Genomic DNA, 21,087 nt, shown 5'->3' on the forward strand with positions numbered 1-21,087 from the left:
GCTGCTGGCTATCTTAGTGTATGGGTTCTGCTGCCCACGCTGGGGCAGGTGGTGCCTTTGGGAAGAGTCAGGCCTCTGGGTTGAGCCTCAGACTAAAGCAGGCTTGTGCCAGGAGTGAGCCCCCAGCCTCGTTCCTCCCGGTGAGTCTGGCTGCAGCTCTAGAGGAGGCCCCAGGTGGTAGATGGTGGGGGTCAGTAGAGGACAGAAACATTACTTTTGTGTTCCTGTCAAGCCCAAGAAGTCCTGCAAACGCCGGGAGCCCATCCTAGCCAGCACTGCGGGAGAGGCCATCGAGAAAATGCTGGAGCAGAAGAAGATATCCAGCAAAATCAATTATAGTGTACTCCGGGACCTTGACAGCAGGGGTGGGACCAGCCCAAAGAGGGAAGACACTCAGCCTGCAGAGAAGACCAGTGCCAAGAAGGTACCTCGGAGGAAAACGCCAGCCAGCAGGAGTGGGCCTGACCCTGGAACCAACGTAGGGAAAAGGTACTGTACCGTCCCCTCTGGCTGAGTCCATCAGATCATGAGGTGGAGGCCAGCAGAGAACTCATGCCTCAGATTTGGGCTGTTATGGGCCAAGGGTGGGGTTGAGGAGCACCCAGGAACCAGACCTGTTCCACTGCATGCCAGGCCATCTCCAGCTGTCATTGGGAATGTGTCCTGACTCCATGGCCTGGGAGGTCCTGGGTTGAGGGTCCTCTAGCAGCACAGGAGGGAGGCTGTCAGTTGTTTATAATATTTTAGTTGTTGGTTTTAGGTTTTGTTTTTCTTGGGAGGGGGGGAGGCATTCCTGGGGCTTGAACTGAGGGCCTAGGTGCTGTCCCTGAGCTTTTTCTCTCAAAGCGAGCACTTTACCACTTGATCTACAACACTACTTTCAGCTTTGTGGTGGTTAATTGGAGATAAGAGTCTCATGGACTTTCTTGCCCAGACTGGCTTTGAACCACAATCCTCAGATCTCAGACTCCTGAGTAGCTAGGAGTACAGGTGTGAACCACTGGCACCTGACTCCTTCTAATGGCTATTATTTTGTGTGTGTGCGTGCGCGTGCATGCCCATGTGCCCACACTTGTGTTGTTACTGGAGGTTGAATATTATTTCATTTTTATATAAGTCTCTGGTTCACCTGGGACTTAACTTTGGTAGAAGACAAGGCCTGCTTGGTGTTCTGGGTGGCGCTGTGAACAGGACTGTAAGAACCCCCACCTTGACTGTGTCAGGGTCTGTTTGATGGTCCTTGAGCTGTTGGGTATGTACTTGGCTCTCCTGGTTCCCCTGGGGAGCACTGGCTGAGGCCTCTGTTTTCTACGCACAGCTTATGTCTAAGCCGGGCCTTTTCTCACTGGCATTTTGACTGCCTCATTTGAGGTGGGAAGTGTTCTTGGATACATTTAGGTAGAGCACAGTTGTCTTAGGGTCCCGAACACATGGGTGTTTCTCTTGTGATACAATTGCCTCCACAGAGTCTTCTGTGAAGTCTTCCAGCTGTGTCCTGGGTGGGAGCCATGTTTGTGTTTCTTGAACCTCGTGGACTCCTGGTGTTCAGGAGGCTTCCTGCAGCCCTGTGCTGGTGTCCTGTTACCCAGTGCTGGGAAGAGTGTTGAGGCTGCTTGAGATAGGGCTTCCTCCAAGGGGGCATTGTGTTCTTAGCTGACCCTCCAGCCGCTCCTTCCCATTTCTGTTGCAAGTCTTGGGCATGAATTCCTAGCAGAGCCATTTCTTGTACATGTGTGGGGGGGGGGGTGGCTAGTCAGTGGGTGGCAGAAGCTGTGGACCACTCCTAAGGTAGTAGGTCTGGGCTCACCCTCCCACCCACCTAGCCTCTGTCGGTGTAAGGGGAGTCCTGTCCCAGGGTGCTGGTTCTAGTACCCCTGGGGCATGTGCATGGGCCATTGACACTCCTGTCAGCAGGAAGCCCATCAGCCTTCCTGGGTGCCAGAACAGTGTGTGGATGTCTTCTGTCCTGCATGGGGTAAAGGCCTCAGAGCTGGTAGCATCTTCCCCTTGCCCCTTTGCCCACCTCTGCCCAGCGTTGGAAGTGTAGGGAAAGAAGAAAACCCACAGGACTCACGGCTGCGAGTCCACTAGAAGCACTGGCCTCAGGGTCAGGTGGTGGGGTTGGCGTACATGGTGGTGTTCAGCATCTCTTCTGGGAGGTGGGACCGTAGTGGTCCGAGCCAGGACTTTCTCCACCCTGATCAGGGCTCCTGGAGCCTCCCAGACCAGGCTCAGGCAGGCTTCAGCCTAACAGGTGGTACTGGCCCGCATGTGCTCTGTGCTGGCCAGCAGAGGGAACGTGGACAGGATGACCACCATGCCCAGTCACAGTGCTCTCATGGGAATCCACCGTGTGGCTCATTCTCCAGAGGCTGACATCTGGAGCCATTGGTGGGTCTTGGAAATAGGGGGAGCAACTTGTTGGCCAGAGGCTGTGGGCTAAGGTATTCTGGACAGGTCTATGTTCGCTAGCTATGAGCCCAGCCCACCTCAGTTCCCGGGTCACATCAGCAACCACCCAGGGCAGGCTGGCTTCCTGTGCTTAGGTTCTGTGTCCATCCACCTGTTAAAAATTCCCTTCCAGCCGGATGCCATTGGCTCACACCTGTCATCCTAGCTACTCAGGAGGCTGAGATCTGAGGATTACAGTCAAATCCAGCCCGGGCAGGAAAGTCTGTGAGACTCTTATCTCCAATAAACCACTAGAAAACCGGAAGTGGTGCTGTGGCTCAAGCAGTAGAACGCTCACCTTGAGCTGAAGAGCACAGTGACAGTGCCCAGGCCGAATTCAGCCCCATGACCGACCAAAAAAAAAAAAAAAAAAAAAATTCCCTTCCAAAACAAAACAAAAATGGGCTGGGAATGTGGCCTAGTGGTAGAGTGTTTGCCTTTGCATGCCTGAAGCCCTGGGTTCTCTTAGCACCACAAAAGCAGGAAAAGCAGGTGGTGCTGTGGCTCAAGTGGTAGAGTGCTAGCTTTGAGCAAAAGAAGCTCAGGGACAGTGCCCAGGCCCTAGCTTCAAGCCCCAGAACTAGCCAAAAAAAAAAAAAAATCCAGTGTTTGTTCAGTACCAGTGGCTTTTACCTGTAATCCTAGCTAATCAGGAGACTAAGGTATGAGGATTACAGTTTAGAGCCAACCTGGCAAGAAAGTCCATGGGATTCTTGTCTCCAATTATTCACTAAGAAGCCAGTAGAGCTGTGGTTCAAGTGGTAGAGTGTTAGCCTTGAGCATTTGAAAACTCAGTGATAGTGCCTGGGCCCTGAGTTCAAGCTCCAGGACTAGCACCAAAAAAAATTTTTTTTTCCTAGCTGGGCACCAGTTCACGCCTGTAGTCCTAGCTGTTCTAGGCTGAGATCTGAAGATCATGGCTCAAAGCTAGCCCCAGGCAAAGAAGTCTGTGAGACTCTTATCTCTAGTTAACAACAAAAATCTAGAAGTGGATCTGTGGCTCAAGTGATAGAGTTCAAGCACCAGGACCAGCACCCCGCCCAAAAAAACACAAAAAACAAGTCCCCTTTCCAGTGTCCCAGTGTGTCTGGCTTGTCAGAGTTGGGCAGAGCTGATCCTGAGAGTTCAGCAGGCGTGGGGGGGGGGGGTGTGTCTCAAGCCATCGACCTCCCTGTAGCTTGCCCTAGAAAGAGGAGGTCCTGTCTTCCTCCTAGACCCCACTATTGCTGACTTAGTGGGCACTGTGCAGCCAGGATGTGGGTGCAAAGCCCACCTAATTTCACACAGGTAACACAGCCCTCCCTTAGAATGCTTGGCTTCATCCTGCCCTTTGCCAGCATTGGCATCAAAGATGCCTTCGTATGTTAGGGAGCCATTTGGGAGAAGGCAGGCCCAGGAGTCATGGGTGGTATAGAGGCATCAGGCCAAAGGGGTGATAAAGGTCTTGAAGTACTTGGACTTTCCTCTTCTTTCCTCTTCATCCTCCTCCTCTTCCTTCTCTCTGCCCATTGTCCTGGCATCTTCCCCTGACCCGACTCCATGGGCTACACTTAAGAACTGAGCAGTGGGGCTGGGAAGGTGGCTCAGTGGTAGAGTGCTTGCCTTGCATGCCTGAGGCCCTGGGTTCGATTCCTCAACACCACATAAGCAAAAAGAAAAAAGCTGGAAGTGGCGCTGTGGCTCAAGTGGTAGAGCGCTAGCCTTGAGCTGAAGAGCTGAGGGACAGCGCCCAGGCCCAGAGTTCAGGCCCCACGACCGGACCCAAAAAAAGAAAAACAAACAGCAGTAGCCAGGAGCTGGTGGCTCACACCTGTAATCCTAACTACTCACAAGGCTGAGAGCTGAGGATTACAGTTCAAAGCCAGCCCTGGCAGGAAAGTTTGGGAGATTCTTACCTCCAATAAACCACCAGAAAACCAGAAGTGGTGCTCTGACTCAAGTGGTAGAGCACTCGCCTTGAGCTGAAGAGTTGAGGGACAGCACCCAGGCCCAGATTTCAAGCCCCATGGTAGTTTCCCATGAGGCCATGCCTTTGCACACTGGTCCAGATGTGTGGGGGAGCAGACCATCAGGAGCCTTGACCACATGGGTCCTCCACATGGTCAGGAGGGGAGGGCCTTTGCCTCTGGCTTGTGCACCGTACCACCTGTTCACCGTGGAACGATGCAGACACCGCCAAGCAGACGCAGGATGGACACGACCAGGCTTGTAGGCAGGCAGTGGCAAGGGCAGTGCACACAGAGATGTTGAGGAACAAGTGGGGCCCAGGTCACCGGGAGGTCATAGGTGAGCAGAGTGGGATGGATGGGATGTGGCCAAGTAGGAGAGCCATGTGAGGCTGAGCACATTGCTAGAGGTACATTCCAGACTCCAGCACCTTCAGCCCCTGGACAGACGGGACTCCTGGAGTGAGTCCACTTTGGGCACCCAATGAATGTCAAGCCCCCCTTCTCTGTGTGGCTCAATGGAGTGTCTAGCAGATGTCTCTGGGAGTTTCTGCCCATTGAGCAGCAGGGTTGATCCTAAGTGGACAGCGGACCAGCTGAGACCATGCATCTTCCTGGGTGCTGCCTCTGGCCTCCTTGCTAGCAAGCAGCAGGTGGGTCTGCTAAGGCTCATGCTTTGCTTTCTTTCAGGTTGAAGCCTCTGGTGTCTGCTCAGCCCACTAAGAAGGCAGCCATAGGAGAGGTGTGTTGTCCTGCCCAGCTGCATTAGGGGCCTTAGGAACAGTGGGTCACAGTCAGGCCTTGCAAAGAGGTACCCATGGGCAGCACTTCCTGTGCTGGCCTAGCAACAGCAGGGACTCCTACAGCCCAGGATGCATTAGTTCCTGGGTGGCAGAAGCAGAGCAAGGGGATGATGAGGCCAAGGGTGAGCTGGTCAGGCGGGGTGAGAACCCAGCTACTGGCTGGCCATAGGGTCCTTGCCGGCTAGAGGACAGGCAGACTGACCGGCTCATGTGTGGGGCAGGCCCAGCCTGACAGTGCCCTGGGAGGGGTCAGGAAGAGAGGAGGACACTGGCCAGCTCATGTGTGGGGTGGGCCCAGCCTGACAGTGCCCTGGGAGGGGTCAGGAGGACAGGGTAAGCTCCACTCACATCTCAGCACATCATCCTTTATCTCCAGGCCTTGCTCCCAAACTCCCCTGCGCTTGGAGCGGAGCCTGTCAGGCCCTCGGCTGTCCTGGTGGAGAGCGGCCCTGTGTCGTACCACCCTGATGAGGAGGCAGACGAGGAGGAGGCAGACGAGGAGGATGGGGAGCCCTGTGTCAGTGCCCTGCAGATGATGGGCAGCAATGGTGGGTGTGGCTCCACCTGGCTGGTGGGCCTGACATAGAACTGGGGGCAGATGAGGCCCTTCTAGAGAAGTAAAGCACATACTACCCTTGATCATGTTTGAACTCAAGCCTATTGGCTTCAAACTAAAGTCTCTAAAGGAAAGAAATTTGACCTAAAGCACCATAAAGTGGCCGTGTTGATTCTGATCCTAGAGTCTGGGAGGCCTACTCTGTGGGGGTGGTAAGGTTCCCACTGAGGGCTGTAGGTTCTGGGCTTGCTCAGAGTCAGTAGGACAGCTGTTCAGCAGGTGAGGATCCCATAGACAGATGCAGACCTGTGCTCACGACGGTGGGGTGAGGTGGCCACATTGTTCCCTGTGTTCCAGTACAGAGCCAAGGCCCCATGCTGGGTGCATACCAAATGCATGAACCCTCTGGGGCCCCTGTTGGTAAAGGGCCTGTGGGACCAGGCAGCAGGGCTTCTAGACTTCCATGATGATCCTGTGCTTTGCAGATTATGGCTGTGATGCTGACGACGACGATGGCTACTGAACACAACCTGTACACCAGGCGGAGTCCTGGCGCTGGACCTGGAAACAGCCTATACACCAGGCGGAGTCCTGGCGCTGGACCTGGAAACACAACCTATACACCAGGCGGAGTCCTGGCGCTGGACCTGGAAACACAACCTATACACCAGGTGGAGTCCTGGCGCTGGACCTGGAAACACAACCTATACACCAGGTGGAGTCCTGGCGCTGGACCTGGAAACACAACCTATACACCAGGCGGAGTCCTGGGGCTGGACCTAGAAACAGCCTATACACCAGGCGGAGTCCTGGGGCTGGACTTTGAATATGTCTGTTGGGGTCAGGGCCTGGGGCCATGGTTCACAGGTGTGAACACCAAGTCTCAGGTCCAGCTGAGCTCTGTCCCACTGACTTTGAGGTTATCTACAGCCACATGTGGCCTCTGGGGTACCTACTGTGGGGGTCAGTTTTGAACAATGTAAGAAATATTTTTACCCAGAGCAAGGAAAACTGCATGTGTCTGATCAGATATGCCATCAGTGCCCAGGCCTGGGTCCCACAGCAGGGCTCAGCCATGGCCCACCTGAGAATCCTCCAAGGTAGGCACTGTTAGAGAAAATGTGGAGGCCTGCACACTAGAGCCCTGCCCAAGCACTGTGCCCCATCTCCTCCAGCTCTTCTGATAGCGCTTGGAATCTGGGCAGGCAGCAGAAAGAGATTTCATAGGTGGCTACATCAGCCTAGAGCTGCAGTCTTCAGCTCCCCGCCAGGTGGGCACAGCTCCCTGCCTCCTCAGCCCCTCTGTGCCGGCACCTGGGGCCACGCAGGCCTCGGCCTCCCACTCTGGGACCTAGCCGATCAGTCAGGTTCATCTGGTTGCACTTGGTAGACTGAGGCTGTATACCCCCTGCTTCAGAGTGTGGGTACTGCTGGTGCCAGCCTCAGCCAGGGGGGTCCCGAGTGCCAGCCTGACCCCTCCCATCACAGGGAATGAGACTTGAGAGCCTTTGCGGCTCCTGTCTAAGCTAGGGCTGCATTCAGCGTCTGTGCACAGAGAGCAGGCGGGAAGTCCTCCATCTGCCCAGGGGTCTTGGCCCCACACAGGAAGAACCCATTGGCAGGGCTTTCAGCCCTGGGCAGGAAGGCAGATACCTGTGCACCAGACAGGCCCTGAGGGCCGGGCCTGAGTTCACCCCGCCCTCAAGGTGGCTGCCACACAGCTGCGCCATACCACCTTCCCCAGGCCCAGTTTCTACCTAGGTGAGGAGAGCTGGGTCTCTCATACTCAATAGCGTCAAAGTCTAAATACCAGTTTCTGTCCACTGCAGCTGCTTGGGGGGCCTTTGAGTCTGCAGCCACTTCCTCCAAGCCTGGGTGGGAGGCTGAGGCACTGGTCCAGAAAGGCACACACCATCACCTAAACAAGAGCTGGTGAGGCAGCTGGTGTGTCTGGCTCCATGACCCTCCGGCTGGGCACAGGATGCCCTGGCAGGCCGGGCTCTGAGCTCAGCATTCTTGGCCTGTAGACACCACGGACAACCTGCTGGGTCCTTCCCGACGCGCCCACTGCCTGCTTCACAGCCACCCTGCCCATGGGAAGCTCCCAGGCTCCCTGGGGTGAGGCAGGGATCTCCATGCAGGTGTTGGGTCAGGAGCTGGGGCTTACGTGGGACAGAGTAGACTGCTCCTGACCTGCCCTTCAGGGCGTGGCAGGTTGCAGGAACCAGGCCAGAGATTATTGGGCTGGGCTTGGGGACTTAGCTGAACTGGGGTGGGCTTGATGCAAAGCTGACAAAACGCCTCCTCAAGTATAGGGCATGTGGAAGCCAGAATCAAGGACCCACTGGGGTTGTGACCCCAGCCGCCAGACCTAAGGGACAGTGTGAGGGACCCCCCAGGCAGAGGTGAAGCCACAGCTGTGGGAAGGGGTGCAGCACGGCTGGATGCTCTTGGGGAGACTGGAGGACTCCCCAGCAGAGCAGGGTTGGGAGCCGGGCAGGAGGGGTCTTCAGGTGTTGAACACTGAAGGGCCTGATTAGGGGAGTTGGCCAAGGAGCAGGAGGCAAAAACCTGTGGGGGTGGGGCACAGCATCCCTGGGACAGCGCAGCACGTGGTAGACAGTTCCCAGACTCAGTAAGTGGCGGCAGAGCCTGAGTGTGGTCTGGAGTCAGGCCCTGCAGGGCTAGGCTGAGATGGGGTGGAGGCACCGGCGGGAGGCCTGGCCCAGAGGACACGGTGCTAGACTCACCATAGCCCGCATCTCCCGCGGGGGCAGCCAGCCCGGGCCATCAGCAGTGGGGTCCACAGGGGCATCCGAGCCTGCACTGCCATCTGCAGGCCATGTGGGGCCGCGTCTGCATGCTGCTTCCTGACGCCTGCAGGGAAACCTGGCTCCCAGCTGCACTGTGCCTCGCCCTGAACCCGCCCAGTGCCCAGTGCCTGCCCCAGTGCCTGCTCCAGTGCCTGCTCCAGTGCCTGCTCCAGTGCCTGCTCCAGTGCCTGCCCCAGTGCCTGCTCCAGTGCCTGCTCCAGTGCCGGCTCCAGTGCCTGCTCCAGTGCCTGCTCCAGTGCCCAGTGCCTGCTCCAGTGCCTGCTCCAGTGCCTGCTCCAGTGCCGGCTCCAGTGCCGGCTCCAGTGCCGGCTCCAGTGCCTGCTCCAGTGCCTGCTCCAGTGCCTGCTCCAGTGCCCAGTGCCTGCTCCAGTGCCTGCTCCAGTGCCCTGCTCCAGTGCCTGCTCCAGTGCCTGCTCCAGTGCCTGCTCCAGTGCCGGCTCCAGTGCCCTGCCAGGCCTCTTGGCCTTGTCCCTTTAGGATTGGTCCCCAGATGAGACCCCCCAGACCTGAGGGAGGGAGGGGAGACAGGGCTGTTGGCTGTGTCTGTTTCCTGCTCTGCCTCCCAATCTGCCCCTAGGATGTTGGGTTCCCTGTTGGGCCCACCTCTGCCTTCTGTTTCCCGCCCTCCCCCCAAAGGTGGGTGCAGGCTGCCTGGAGGTGCCATCCCGGATTCTCATCAGCTGGCTAGCTGAGGAAGCTGTACTATGCCATCTCTTAGAAATGGGGTAATAGCCATCAGGGTACCTAGTAACCAATGCATGGGGCCCAGGCATGTGCCCACTTTATTTTTGTGCCAGTTCTGGGTCTTGGACTCAGACTTGGCTCAAGACTGGTGCTCTACCACTTGACCCACCTCCACTTCTGGCTTTTTGCTAGGTAATTGGAGGTAAGTCTCCACCTGGAGCTAGCTTCAGACTTGAGGCCCAAGGTCTGTCTGCTGTAGCTGGGGAGTGGGTGGCGTTGCCTGCGGCTGCCCCTCTGGGCTGTCAGGCCTGGCCAAGCCTGGTCCATTCCTGGGCCAGCTGCTTTGTGCCCAGCTGTGCTCCCACTTGGAGGCCCCTTGGGAGGTGCAAGGGTCACTCAGACCCAGCTGGGAGGTTGGACCAGAGAGCCAAGGGGCTCCGTCTGTCTCTGCACCCTGCCTTTGCCTGGAGCCCCCTCCCCACCATCATGGGCCTGGGCACAATGGCCAGCTGGGTGGAGGAAGCAAGGGTGGACAGACCTTTGCTTCCTTGCAAAGGGCCTATGTTAGCTTGGTGCCATGACACCTCTGTAAACTGGCAGCTGGGGGTGAGGCACCTGTGCCCTGGAGACACCCTATTGGCTCAGAGCCTTTCCCTGAGGCTCACCTCTGGGAGGTGCAGGGGTTGAAGAAAATGGGGGGGGGGAGTGGCTAGCACCCTCTTCTAGGCTTCCTTGTGCTTTACAGACACCCTGGAGCCCACCTGCACTGACCAGCAGCTGTGGTCAGGATCAGGGATCATGTTGTGGGAAGCCAGGGAAAAGCAAGCCATGTGGAGGGCCTTGGCGTCAGCTAGAGGCCAGACAACCTCCGAGACACACTAAGCCCTCTCTTGCAGACCTCCTGCAGACCTAGAGTTTGTCCTCTCTTCTGCAAGCTTGCGGAACTGGACATTGATTCCATACAGGCTGCACCCTCTCTGCCCCACCCCCCCGCCCCGTCTCTTTGGAGCAAGCCTCTTAAGGCTTTGGAGACTGGCCTGTGGTGGGTCAGGTTTGTGCCTACATAGGCATGAGAGCACTGTGGCCACAGACGTCTGCCAGCTGTGTACACCTGGGATGTGGACGGTAGCAGTCTGTTTACCCCCAGCCAGGAAGAGCACCACAGAGAGCCATGGTCGTCCCCAGGCCTCAGGCGAGGTCCCCTGGTGTGTAGGATGTGTCCCAGGTGTGGCAGACCCCGCACCAGCCAAGGTGGATGTGGTGGGGGGCTGTGTCTGCCTTTGCTGCCTTCTGCTGCCCCTTTGTCCTAGAGGGGTGCGGACTCCCCAGCCTGCCCTGGAGGCCTGTGCGGGGGCAGCCCCCGAGGTGTCTGTGGCTGGCACAGAGCGTCTCCATGCCGAGGGGCGGTGCCCAGGACTCACGGTCCTAGCCAGGGACAGGGAAAGCGCAGGACACGGCCTGGGGCATTTTGGAGGAAGTAACATGCTCCCCAGATCTGGCACCGGGCCCTGACGCCTGTCCATCCGTGTTGGCAGGCATGAGCTTACACTTGTGCCCTGGATAGTGACAAAGAATGGGTTGCCCCTGGAGTTCTGGCCCACATGGGGTTCAGTGCTATGTGCCAGGTCCTCTGTGGGGCCAAAGCCCTCAGCCAAAAGGCCCATCTGCTCTCTCCTAGAACAGCACTACGCTGGACCGGTGAGGTCGAGGTCAGGGTACAGTGGGAGATCCCTGCCCTCCATCCTGCCACCCAGATTCACGGGCAACTTCCTACCCTCTACCAAGTCCCACTGACCTTTGCCAGCATGCCACAGGAGATGCCTGGGAGGCGGTGGGCCCACCGGGGGACCGTGCACACAGGTGAGCCTGCAGGTGCCGTCCCCAGCTGCTCTGCGTGCCCTTCCATCCACTGGTGGCCAGCTCTCCACACGTGCCTGCCAGGCGCACCTCACCTGGGTGCACAGCTCCCCAGGCCTTTCTGCTGCTCCCTTGTCCTCTGGTGACTGCCACTGTGTCCTAGCCCCCAAGGCTGGACAGGAAAGCCAAGTGGCAGACTGGCCACCAGGCCCCCACCCTCAGGCTTCTGTGGCCTGCTGGAAGTTCTGGAGTCAAAGCCAGAGCTCCCACAGTTGGGGGTAGAGGACCCTCCACACCACGGGTGTGAATGGCTGGCCATGTGCTCTGCCCTCTGGTGGCCATCCATGGTGTGGCCTAGGCCCAGATAAGGACAGAGCCAAGGCTGACACCAACCCCCACCCACCAGTCACAGGGCAACCAGGCACCGTGTGTCCTCACCACGAGGGGCCCGGCACGGCGATCTGGACCTCTCCCCAGAGACTGCGAGAGGTCTAGTCTCCACCCCACGGAGACAGTGGACGCCCATGACCCCGAAGCCCCGGTCCTGACCTCCCTGAAGGATGGCTCCGTGCCTGCGCTGGGCCAGCAGGGGTGCTCAGGAGCTGCGGGTTTGGTGGAGGGCTGAGGGCCGGATGTGGTTCCTGCAGTGCCCCTGCTGCTGCCTGCTTACCCCCAGCTCTGGTCCCTGCCCTGTTGTCAGCCCTCTCCTGGGCCCCGTACCCACCGCCCCCCAGGGCCCAGCCACCCTGTAAATGCTCCCTGGCCCGTGGTGGGACTCGGCTCTCAAGTGGGGGCCCTGGCCTGTGGTGAGCTCTAGGGTAGGGCTGTGGGACTCTACAGCCATAAAGGGTGGCCTGAAAAGGTGGTCAGCACCTGTCCCCACTTCCTGCTACGTGCCTGGAGAGCTACCTGATCCCCAGGGACCTGGGCAAGGCCAGTTGGCAAGGGGAAAGGCCTGACTGCGGGGCCAAGGCTCCAGTTGGTGCCTGAGGCCTGCCCAGCCTTCAAAGGGACCATGGGCGGTGGCAAAGACCTTTATGGTTTTCCTGACCCGGGAGGAACCTGACTCAGGAAACCATTGTCCCCACACAATAGACCTGGCCGAGGCCCATAAAGGCCAGGGCCCACGGCATGTGGGACCTAACTGACCTCACACATGGTAGTCCCAACTTGGGTCAACATACTGACCATTTCCCTGGCCTATCACCGAATCTGGTTCTGCATGTCTATCACCATCCGGCTGGTCAGGCCGGGAAGGAGCTGTGCCTTGCTGAGGGGATGCTCAGGGCAGGTCCATGGGGTCTCTGTGGAGAAGGTTCCTCAGCCAGGGCCGACTCCAAGGCTGAGGTCTGGGGGAAAGTCGCCACTGCTGAGCTCCAAGGCTGAGCACCAGCCAGCCCTGCTGCCCTGCGGGCCAAGGCTGCGGAAGGTGGCCAGGGCCATACAGGTGCCTGGTTCTTTGCCTCGCTTCATTTGGAGATTGTAGTGATTGCCATTGCCAGTCACCACCTCACCCAGAACTGGGAAAGTGACTAGCCTGGCCTGAACACCTGGCACACCTCGAGGCTGGCTCCCACACCTGCTGCCCCCTGCCAAGCTGCCCCCTGCAGATTCCCCTATGGCTGGGGGGGGGAGGCGGGATCAGGTCTGGAGGGATGGAGGTGAAGCTGTAGGCCCAGAGGTTGAGCAGGGTCATAGTGGTATGTTTAGAAATGGAGCTCTGAGGATGGTTTCCAGCCCTCCAAAGTTAAAAACACCTGCAGGGCCCAGAGAAGAACTCGTGGTCTCAGCCAATCCGATCTATCTCCAAACTGGAAAACAAGGCGCCATTACCATTGTGGCCCATATTTATGCAAGGTGCTCTTAGGTTGAGCTGGTAGGATGGTGCTTAGCTACCTGACCGACCTCTGACGAGAAATCCTACAAGCAGGTGGAGCCAGGGTGGAGTCCAGGTTTTCTCTTGGCTTTTATTTACATGTTCCTGCAGGGAGACAAGGACTTGTATTTGCATTACTGGTGATGGGATAAAAGAAAATGCTTGGGGCTGGGAAGGTGGCTCAGTGGTACAGCGCTTGCCTTGCATGTATGAGGCCCTGAGTTCGATTCCTCAGCACCACATAAGTAGAAAAAAGCCGGAAGTGGCACTGTGGCTCAAGTGGTAGAGTGCTAGCCTTGAGCTGAAGAGCTGAGGGACAGCGCCCAGGCCCAGAGTTCAGGCCCTACAACCAGCAAAAAAGAGAAAGAAAAAAAATGCATTGAAGTCAGGCACTGGTGGCTCACACCTGTCATCCTAGCTACTCAGGAGGCTGAGATCTGAGAATCATGGTTCAAAGCCAGTCCAGGGAGGAAAGTCCATGAGTCTTATCTCCAATAAAACCACCAAAAAATTGGAAGTGGCACTGTGGCTCAAGAGGTAGAGTGCTCACCTTGAGCTGACGAGCGCAGGGACAGCGCTCAGGCCCAGAGTTCAAGCCCCATGATGGACAAAAAAAAATAAAGAAAATGAAAAGAAAATGCACTGAAGCATCTGCCCACAGTCCAGACTGCTGCCCTCCCCCTAGGTCACCCTCAGGGCTTATCTCCACGTTCCCCCTTCTGAAATCCCCTTACTAAATATCAAGTGCACATGGGGCTGGAAAGTACATGTCTCTCCTTTATTCATGGGTTCTCTACTACTGGCAAAGCCTTGGAACCCAGCACTGCTCTAGCGCTGGGAGGGGCAGCCAGGAGAGAGAATCTTTGGGTGATGAAGTAGAATCTGGGGCCTACTGACCTGGAGATGGCCTTCAATGCCTCTAGGGGTACCCCCAGCTGGCATGCCCCAGCCTGGCCCTGGGCCCTGGACGGGCAGCAATTCTGAAACGAGCTTGTCTATCCCATTAACAGTGCTCACATACTAAATTCAGGGGTGGCCACAGACATGCATGTGGAGCATGGGGCTGCACCCCTGAGCTCAGGAGCTGCAGGGAGGGGTGGGGAGCTTTGTGTTGGGATGGGAGCTGGCAGTACTGTAGTCTCTTTTGTAGGTTTTACCTAGGGAGACTCCAAGGCTGGCCAGAGCGTCGCTCTAGAGAGGACTGGTATTTCCCTTCAGGTAGGAGCTGTCAGCTGCCCCCCACCTGGATGTGATTAGGAGCAATCACTTGCATGACCAGACAGGACTGGCTTCCTGGAGCCTTCTCTGCCCCTCCCAACTAGATTGCCACTGAAGCTGCAGGGCTGTGGCAGAAGTTGGGCAGACCCTCCTGACAAGGGCTGGGGCCTCTGCAGATGGGAGGAACTGCAGACCGAGGCCAGCCCAGACACGTGGCCACAGAGGTGAGGGCGCATGCTGGTCTCAGGACCTCTGCAGCCATGCTGGAGGTAGGGGAACCACAGGCCGAGGTGCATGGCTGCTTGCTGGGGTTGGAGGTCATTGCTTCCTGAGTAGAACAGCTGAGCAGAACCCCAAGCAATGGGAGAGGCGCTGGGGAGCAGTGGGGCTAGAGGAAGGGCCAGTCTGCCTGCCATAGGCTTGCTGTCCTAGCATAAGTAGTGGGCGCGGGCAGGAGACCATAGGGAGTGGGCATGGGGTCGGGACGTCCCCACGCCAGGTTCTGGGTGAGTCACTGCTGACTCTGTGTCCTGGCTCCAAGGGGCCCAGGCCTTGTTGGCCGCGGGAAGTGGACAGGACTGACAAAGGGCGGAGGCGGGACGTTGCTGGGCTCCCACTTTCTGCAGCCTGTGTGCTGGGGCCAGGCACCCAGTGGGCATCTGCGTATCAGGCCCAGGTGTCTGTGGCCTGATGTGGAAGGCCTAAACACAGGACGCACTTGTGCTCGAGGTCAGGTGGTGGGCAGCAGCCAGGAGGAAGGGCAGCTAGTTTGGAGGAATGTCGGGAGAGTGGGCAGAGCAGGGAGGAGCCTGGGCTGGGCTAGCTGAGGAGGAGAAGGGTTTGCTGGCGGGTGTGTCTGTCTGCTCAGGCCGCAGGGAGGGGGTTTGCACCTAGACAGGCGATGGAGCCGCCTCCAGGGGGTCGGGCGGCCGGCTCCTGGCCGGACTCCACGGGGCAGCCCGCGGGGCCCCAGCACTCTCGCAGCCGGCGGGGTGCGCCCTCCGGGCCGGGCGGACCCCGGCCGACTGCCACCACCCTGCCTCGGGCAGCCCGGTGTGCGGCCCCGCCGCGTGGCCCCCGGCGGAGCTCCGGGACCGGCAGGGCCCCTTCTGGCTGGCGCCGCGCCGCTGTCCCGCCTCCGGAGCGCGCTGCGGGGTCGCGGAGCCTGCTGGACAGCGGGCATCGGGGGTGCGGCTGCTGGCCCTGCCAGCGCCCAGCGCCAGGACGGACACCGGTGCTCCGAGGGGAACCTCCCCCGCCGCGGCCCCGGGAGAACGCGGCGCCACGGGGCCGGCGCGTTGCCTCGGCAACCGGCCCAGCCGGCCGCGGGGCGGGGCCGGCTCCGCACGAGCTCCCGCTATTGGCCGGACGGCGGCCAGCTGAGCGCGCCGGCTTCCCATTGGCCGCCAGCCGGGAGGCCCGTCCCCGCGGTCCAGGCGCGGAGCCCCGCGGCGGGGACCCCGCGGGCCGCGGGGACGGGCGCGCGCCGCGCCGCACTCCGCGCGGGGCCCCGGCGGCCCTTATCAGCGCGGGCAGCTGGCGGCGCGGGCGCCCCGGCCCAATTCAATGGCCATTGTCCGCCGGGCCCTTTGTTCGGGAGGCGGCCACTTCCTGCCGCGCGAGGCTGGGGGCGGGCGGCAGGAAGCGGGACGCGGAGGCCGGCCGGCCGGGCCCGGGCCGCGCGCGGGCGGAGGAGGACGGGCCCGGACGGGGCTCCCCCGCCGGCTCGGCGGAAACCGGGCCGCGAGGGCCGCCGCCCCGCCCCGCCCCGCCCCGCCCCGCCCCGCCCCTCCCCGGCCGCCCCGCCCCTCCCCGGCCGCCCCGCCCCGCCCCGCCCCTCCCCGGCCGCCCCGCCCCGCCCCGCCCCTCCCCGGCCGCCCCGCCCCTCCCCGGCCGCCCCGCCCCGCCCCTCCCCGGCCGCCCCGCCCCTCCCCGGCCGCCCCTCCCCGGCCGCCCCGCCCCGCCCCGCCCCTCCCCGGCCGCCCCTCCCCGGCCGCCCCGCCCCGCCCCTCCCCGGCCGCCCCGCCCCGCCCCGCCCCTCCCCGGCCGCCCCGCCCCTCCCCGGCCGCCCCGCCCCTCCCCGGCCGCCCCGCCCCGCCCCGCCCCTCCCCGGCCGCCCCGCCCCTCCCCGGCCGCCCCGCCCCGCCCCTCTCCGGCCGCCCCGCCCCTCCCCGGCCGCCCCGCCCCTCCCCGCACCAGCCGCCCCGCCCCTCCCCGCACCGGCCGCCCCGCCCCTCCCCGCACCGGCCGCCCCGCCCCTCCCCGGCCGCCCCGCCCCTCTCCGCACCGGCCGCCCCGCCCCTCCCCTCCCCGGCCGCCCCGCCCCTCCCCTCCCCGGCCGCCCCGCCCCTCCCCGCACCGGCCGCCCCGCCCCTCCCAGCACCGGCCGCCCCGCCCCGCCCCGCGCGCCCCTCCCCTCTCCTCCCCGCACCGGGCGCCCCGCCGCCCCCTCACTCCCCTGCCCCCCGCGGGCAGGGGCCTCGGAGGGGCGCGGGGCGGGGGAGGAAGCCCCTGGGGCCCCTTGCGGTAGCGTAGCGGGGGCGGGGGGGGGTGCTGGGACCAGCAGAAGCCTTGGGGCGTCCGCCCCCCCAGGCCGGGATGGCTCCGGGCGAGGTGACCCGGGCCGGTCCCTCCCCGGGAACAGCCGAGCTTCCTCCGCAGGTGAGGCGGGTGGCCAGCGCGCGGCACTGGGCCGCGCGGTCCCGGAGGGCTGGCCGGGACTGAACTTGGAACTGCTGGCTCCTCAGGTCCTCCGAGCCAGGCCCCAGGGAGGGCTACCACAGGGTCCTCGAAAGGCGCTGTGACCCAGGCAGCGGCCGGGCAGGCCAGCGCCAGCCGGAAAGCGGGGTGACCCGGGCCCGCAGCCCCGAGGCTGACCCCGCCGGCTCTGAGCGCCAAGGGGTCTTTGGAGGAATGGGAGGGGACGGGAGGAAGGGAGAGCCCAGGCTCTCCCAGGGCTGGTGAGGCCCCAGCCTGTAACTTTATTGCTCCTGGGGTCCTGGCTGTCCAGGGAATGATGTCCTGTCCTTCCCACCAGACCACTGAGTCCTCTGTCCACTGAGAATCTCCCTACAGCCACCCACTGGCTCCACATAGGTCTAGGCTGCCTCCTCCAGGAAGACCCCATGCCACCAGCCAGCCCTGCTGGTGTCTGGAGTCCAAGAGAAAGTCGGAGGCCGTGAGAAGGTCACAGGTCGGCAGATGGACCTTGGCCGCCGTGGGGGTGGGGAGGCCTCTCATGAGTCACCATTCAGGCCTCGCACAAACGCAGGAAGCGGTCATTCTAGGAAACTGTTCTCTCACCGGGGAGAGCCGGCCGGCCACGCGAAGGCATTGTTGGCGGCCCGGGCTTCCGGGTGGGTCCGCTCTGTACCCAGCAGGCCGGGGCGCCTGGCTGAGCGGCTTCCCTTGGAGACCTAGGGGCACCGGGCGGTTGGGAGTGTAGGGCTGCAGGTAGCCAGCAGAGGCCAGGGAGACGGGCAGGGCTGGTCCGCACACACACGTGTGCATGCGCGCACACACATGAGCCCTAGGGAGGAGGAAGACCATCCATGCCCACCCTAGAAAGGCCTCCTCTGGAACCCTGGCTGGACAGAGGCCTGTCCACTGTCCTCGGGACACCGGGCTGACCGGCCGCTCTCCCAGCAAGGCTGGCAGACCCGGCTGTCAGTGTAGCTTGGCTCTGGGCGAGGGGAGCCCATCACACAAGGTTGGCAGAGGGGGCCATGAGGGATAGGGTGGTTACCTGCTGGCCCGTGATGGAAGGCTGCTTCTCCAGCAGACAGGGTCTGTCTGGGCAGCCTCTGTGTAGGGAAGGCTGCGGCCCCAGCCTTCTGGCCCCGCAGGCTGGGGATCACCGTGGGCAGGGAGGGGCTGGGCCGAGCCCAGGCTGAGGCAGGGCTGGGAGGAACCGCATCTCACCTTTGGCCACTTCGTTTGTTTGTTTGTTTTTTGGTCAGTCTTGGGGCCTGAACTCTGGGCCTGGGCGCTGTCCCTCAGCTCTTCAGCTCAAGGCGAGTGCTCTACCACTTGAGCTACAAGCGCCACTTCTGTTTTCTGGGTGGTTCATTGGAGATAAGAGTCTCATGGACTTTCCTGCCCGGGCTGGCTTTGAACCTGGATCCTCAGATCTCAGCCTCCTGAGTAGGATTATAGGCGTGAGCCACAGCGCCTGCCTGGCCACTTCATTTTCAGAGGTTTGTCCTTCAAGCCGTGGCCTGGCATCAAGACCCAGGGCCTGGCTACCTGGGCAGAAGACAGCAGCCAGAGCTCAGCCAAAAGAGAGGAGTCCTGGAGTTCCTCACTCTACAGAGTGTTTGGCCCCTGGGGACCCTCCTCAGCCAGCCCTGGGAAAGCCTGATCTTGACTCCACTTCCCAGAACTGACATGCACATGGGCTGGTACACACATGCACAGACACATGAACATTCAGACCCCAAGGCTGCCTCCAGGTTTCTCTGAAACAACAGGAAGGCAGTGGAGAGGATGAGACAGCCAAGGATGTCCCCAGCCTGTGGGCAGGACCTGCGCAGACAGTCTATTCCCGGCCTCACAGGGTACAGAGGGCAGAGGACAGATGAGCTCACAGGACCAGTGGCCAGCCTGAGGGAGCCCAGCCCTGGAGCAGAACGCCCTGCTGTCTATCCTGAACAGGCCACAGACAGACCATGGAGGAGGGGGCAGAGGGCAGAGGCCCAGGAGGGCAGAGGCAGGCCCATTTGCTGGTGGAATTTCACTTCGGATGGACGTAGAAGTGCACAGAAGTGCCAGGCAGGGCAGCATGACGGCTCCATGGAGAGGCGGTGGCGCGCTCACCTCCGAGGAGAGCTGGGGGGCAGCGGAGGGGGCTGGGGAAGCAGAGCTGAGAATTCCCTCTCCCGCGCCATCTTCCTGCCTCCACACCCTGGCCCTCAGGGCCACCTGGGCTCTGCCGCCCCCTCTCCCTGCCCTCTCCCCCTCACCCCTCTCTCCCCTCTCCCTCCTTCCTCTCCCTCTGCCCCCTTTCTACCCCTGAGCTCCGTTGAGCCACCCTGCCCCCCCCCCCCAGTTTCCTCTAATTTTCCAATTGTAGTAAAACCTACATAACATTCTGGAGCGGTGTTTTGGGTTGAAAGAGCGGCATAAGCCTTGGCAGCGTTAAAGCAATTCCTCATGCAAGTAATGAACGCAGGCTGGCGGTGGCCAACCCAGACAGTCACTGTGCGTGGATCCTGCGTTCCTGTTTTTATAATGATTTTATTATTTTTTTTGGTCAGTCGTGGGGCTTGAACTCTGGGCACTGCCTCAGCTTTTCAGCTCAAGGTGAGCGCTCTACCATTTGAGCCACAGCACCACTTCTGTTTTTTTTTCTGTGATTAACTGGAGATGCGGGGGTGGGGGGGGGCAGGAGGAGAAAATGAGGGAGGGGGTAACGTATTCACAAAAAAGGTGCTTATTACCTTACTTATGTAACTGTAATCCATCTGTATCACCTTTATGATAAAGTTTTATTTTTAGATTAAAAATATTGTAAAGATGATATACAGAGGGAAATTTTATTTTTTATTTATTTTGTCAGTCGTGGGGCTTGAACTCTGGGCCTGGGCACTGTCCCTGCGCTCTTCAGCTTAAGGTGAGCGCTCTACTGTCTGAGCCACAGCACCACTTCTGGTTTTTTAGTGGTTTATTGGAGATAAGAGTCTCTTGGACTTTCCTGCCCAGGCTGGCTTTGAACCATGATCCTCAGATCTCAGCCTCCTGAGGAGCTAGCATGACAGGCGGGAGCCAGCAGTGCCCAGCTTTTCTCCGTTGTTGGATCCAGCCACAGTTCCCCACTGCCGTCTCCAGTGTGGACACCTGCCCTGGAGGCTTCTGCTCAGGCTGTGCCTGAGACCACAGGAATGACAGCCCCACCCATCCTTCAGGCACTTGATCTTCTAGAAATTCTATTCTGAGCTGGGCAGAGCAGCACACACCTGCAGTTCCAGCACTCAGGAGTCAGAAGATCTCAAGTCCCAGGTGGACCTGGGCTAATATGAGACTGTGGCTCAAACAAACAAAAAAATCAAAGTCTGCTATGGAAAAACTTTCAAACATGCACACAAGCAGCCGAGGTATTGAGAAATTCATCAAGCCTAGCTCCCACCCACTTGAGAAAAAATGCCAGATCCTCTCCCAGTTGTTGAAGTCACTTGGACGTCCCATCTTCAAGCAAAGACATGCCCTTTGTCGGTTTTGGGGCTTGAACACTGGGCCTGGGCACTGTCCCTGAGTTCTTCAACTCAAAGCTGGTGCTCTACCATTTGAGCCACAGCACCACTTCTGGTTTTCTGGTGGTTCATTGGAGGTAAGAGTCTCACGGACTTTCCTGCCCAGGCTGGCTTTGAACTGCGATCCTCAGATCTCAGCCTCCTGAGTAGCTAGGATGGCAGGCGGGAGCCACTGGTGCTCAGTGAGACGTGACCTTTGCAAGGAAGGGGCCCGCAGAGTACGCGTGCCCCATCCCAACACAGGCTGAACCTCTCTAGACAAAGGCGGGGTCCTGAGAGACGTCCACACGGCTGGACGGGAAGCTGACCCTGGAGCAGATGGGGAGCCAGGCAGCAGAGCCGCGGAAGGGATTTTGGCGGGTCCCTTGTCCCTCCAGGGAGGTGTGAGGAGTGGGGGGGGGCTGCCTAGTGCTGTAGATGGTTTCCACACGCCCCAGGGGACATGTTCTTGGAAATGGTGCTCTGGGGCTCGGAAGGGGAGGCCGCTGCAGTGGCTGTGCCTGCGGGCATTCACTGCCCGGCCCCTTGTGTGCCACAGGGCTGCTGCCTGGATGCCACTTTCCCCAGTGTGTCTGCCTGGACACACAGCAGGCGGGAGGACCGGACCTAGAGCC

General features: G+C 60.4%; 2 protein-coding genes across 3 annotated transcripts in view; both read left to right on the forward strand.

The window, feature by feature from the left end:
• Brf1 (BRF1 general transcription factor IIIB subunit) overlaps positions 1-6,767 on the forward strand; it is a 74,430-nt gene extending 67,663 nt beyond the window's left edge. For both annotated transcript variants that reach the window (XM_069997423.1, XM_069997424.1), the window contains exons 15-18: positions 233-489; positions 5,088-5,139; positions 5,577-5,748; positions 6,242-6,767. In XM_069997423.1, coding sequence (XP_069853524.1) covers positions 233-489; positions 5,088-5,139; positions 5,577-5,748; positions 6,242-6,279 — 519 coding nt within the window. In that variant the 3' untranslated portion in view covers positions 6,280-6,767. The remainder of the gene's footprint in view (positions 1-232; positions 490-5,087; positions 5,140-5,576; positions 5,749-6,241) is intronic.
• An 8,359-nt stretch (positions 6,768-15,126) lies between these two features.
• On the forward strand, positions 15,127-17,189 carry LOC138810528 (collagen alpha-1(I) chain-like). Its single transcript, XM_069997755.1, has 2 exons — positions 15,127-15,968; positions 16,973-17,189. Exons 1-2 carry the CDS (start codon positions 15,127-15,129, stop codon positions 17,187-17,189), a joined length of 1,059 nt encoding a protein of 352 aa, XP_069853856.1.
• The last annotated feature ends 3,898 nt before the right edge of the window (positions 17,190-21,087 follow it).

This window comes from Dipodomys merriami, unplaced genomic scaffold (assembly GCF_024711535.1).
Source record: "Dipodomys merriami isolate MVZ:Mamm:240054 unplaced genomic scaffold, mDipMer1.0.p SCAF_50, whole genome shotgun sequence".
NCBI lineage: Eukaryota > Metazoa > Chordata > Mammalia > Rodentia > Heteromyidae > Dipodomys > Dipodomys merriami.

Coding starts and splice junctions, on each gene's coding strand:
- LOC138810528 (XM_069997755.1), top strand. CDS start 15,127: ATGGAGCCGCCTCCAGGGGGTCGGGCGGCCGGCTCCTGGCCGGACTCC. Junction 15,969..16,972: donor GGCTCGGCGGAAACCGGGCC/GCGAGGGCCGCC, acceptor CTGGCTCCTCAG/GTCCTCCGAGCCAGGCCCCA.